Source organism: Phaethon aethereus (genome assembly GCF_964289735.1).
Source record: "Phaethon aethereus genome assembly, chromosome: 4".
Lineage (NCBI taxonomy): Eukaryota > Metazoa > Chordata > Aves > Phaethontiformes > Phaethontidae > Phaethon > Phaethon aethereus.
In genome coordinates, this window is record NC_138578.1 from 37142191 (window position 1) to 37144484 (window position 2294).

General features: G+C 59.8%; 1 protein-coding gene across 1 annotated transcript; it reads left to right on the plus strand.

Moving 5' to 3' along the window:
* Positions 1 to 297: 297 nt before the first annotated feature.
* On the plus strand, positions 298 to 1602 carry LRAT (lecithin retinol acyltransferase; the record flags this gene model as incomplete). Its single annotated transcript, XM_081999491.1, has 2 exons — positions 298 to 840; positions 1334 to 1602. The coding sequence occupies 2 exons, from the start codon at positions 298 to 300 to the stop codon at positions 1484 to 1486; spliced, it is 696 nt and encodes a 231-aa protein (XP_081855617.1). The 3' UTR covers positions 1487 to 1602.
* Positions 1603 to 2294: the final 692 nt, after the last annotated feature.

Below are 2294 nucleotides of genomic sequence, written 5' to 3' on the forward strand. Positions count from 1 at the left end.
CGTCCCCAGGAGCCCTCCGCGGAACTCCGGGGGCAGATGAAGGGCTTTGAAGGGACTTTTTCTTGTCCTTCTGTCCTGGGCAGCGCCGAGGGTTGGCGGGGGAGAGCTGCGGGTGGGCTCGGTGCGCCCGCCGGGCTCCCCAATAAAGGCCGGCCGCTCCTCGGGGCGGGCGCTGCCCGCAGGCCGCTCAGCCGGGGGGTTGGCCCGGGCGCCCGCCCCGCCCCGCCCGGTAGCCTAGAAAAGCGGGGCCGGGCGGCGGGGGCTGCTCGGCAGCAGCGAGGGGTACCCCCGCCGACCATGAAGAACCCGGTGCCGCAGGCGGCCTCGCTGCTGCTGGAGAAGCTGCTGTTCCTCGTCCATGTCCGGCCCCTGCCCGCGGGCTCCGGCGGTGAACCTGCGCCGCCGACCCCCAGCTACTACGATACCAGCTGCTTCAAGCGGGGCGACCTGCTGGAGGTGCCCCGCACCCTCTTCATCCACTTTGGCATCTACCTGGGCGAGAACCGAGTCGCCCACCTGATGCCCGACATCCTGCCCGCCCTCACCGGCGACCCGCGGCAGATCCAGCAGGTAGTGACCAACAAGCGGCTCATCCTGGGCGTCATCACCAAAATGGCCAGCATCCGCGTGGATACGGTGGAAGACTTCGCTTACGGCGGCAGCATCCTGGTCAACCACATGGACCGGCTCTTCGAGGACCAGGTGCTGGGCAGCGAGGAGGCGGCCCGCCGGGCGGAGAAGCTGGTGGGCGCCACGGCCTACAGCCTGCTCTGGAACAACTGCGAGCACTTCGTCACCTACTGCCGATACGGAGCCCCAGTCAGCTTCCAGACCGACAAGGTACGCCCCGGCCGCCGCCGGCAGGGAGCCTCACGGGTCGCCGCCCCGCCGGGAAGGCGCGCAGCGGCCGGGAGAGGCGGCGCCGGCGCCCCGGGCCGCGCTGGGCGCTCCGCTCCCCGAAACTAGGTCAGCCGCCGCCGGCCGGGGCTGACGGCCGGTGCCCCCGCCGCGGGCACGGCCGCGGGCGCGGAGCTGCTGGGAAAGGGAGGGTCGCCTGGCCTCCGACGGCTTCGGGCGGCGCGGAGCGGGAGGCTGAGCGCCTGGGGCGAGTCCCGCGCTCTGAGCGGGCTCCGGGCAGGGCCGGGGCCGCAGCGCGGGTGGCGAGCCGGCGCCAGGCTCGCCCCGCAGCCGGTGCTGCGGCCCAGAGAGCCCGCCGGAGCCGGGGGCAACCGCTGGTCTGCAGCGGAGCGGGCGGGCATCGCCGGCTGGCCGGCTAAAGCTTTCCTCTCTAACCCTCACCTCCTCCTTTCTTTTTTTTTTTTTTTTTTTCCAGTTCTGTGAGACTGTGAAGATGATTATTCGGGACCAGAGGAGCGTTCTTGCTTCAGTGCTTGTGGGATTAGCATCAATAGTCTGCCTAGGCCTGGCACCTTCCACCACGCTCCCCACTATCTTTATTCCCTTCTTTCTGTGGATGGCTGGCTAACAGCCTTCCTGGAGGCTGGCGGCCAGCATCTGTATATAGGATGTACACTACTGTATTTATGAAAGCACAGATTACCCATCGGCGTTGCGTAAAGTTTCTTAACCTTGTGTGCCATTTTTAAATACAGCTTTGTCTAGAACACAGTGCACAAGGCATAGCTTACTGTGTAAGCCAAGTAATAGATTTCCTGAAAATCTCAGCTGGTACATTTTAACACACTTTTTAAATCATCAAAAAGTAGGGTTGCAATGCAGTTCTGCTCCTTGCCTGTAGCCATAAATGATTCTGGTAGTATCCTTCATGTTCTTCAATTTCTTAGCTGCATACCTGGTTGCCGTAACTATTAATAAAAATGGATGATGGAGTTCCACAGAGTGATGTGTACTGAGAACAAACTACTTACCTCTTCCTTTGATATAGTGTGTATGCACAAGTTACTGTCTCCATTCCTAAAATACCCTTTAGTGGAGATACAAGTAAGTAAACTCACTCTTTTTGATAGTAAAGAAGAAAAACCAACCCAGGGCTGGGTGCTGTGTGCTGCTGGAGCACGTCTGGCCGGGTTGGCTACAGTCATTTCCCTTCTGGGAAGTGCTCACAAATCTCTCATTCATTTTAACTGCATGAACACTTGCTACCGTATTGAACAGCTTTTTTGGCTGGGTTAGAGGTAAGGAAAGGCAGCAATTCTTCAGCATTTTCCTTGCTACTGATAGTGGTTAGTATGGCTAACATAAAGGGCTACAGAGGGTTTTAGTTTAGGGGATAAGGGAAGAAACTAGCTTACTTTATGACTAGTGACATACAA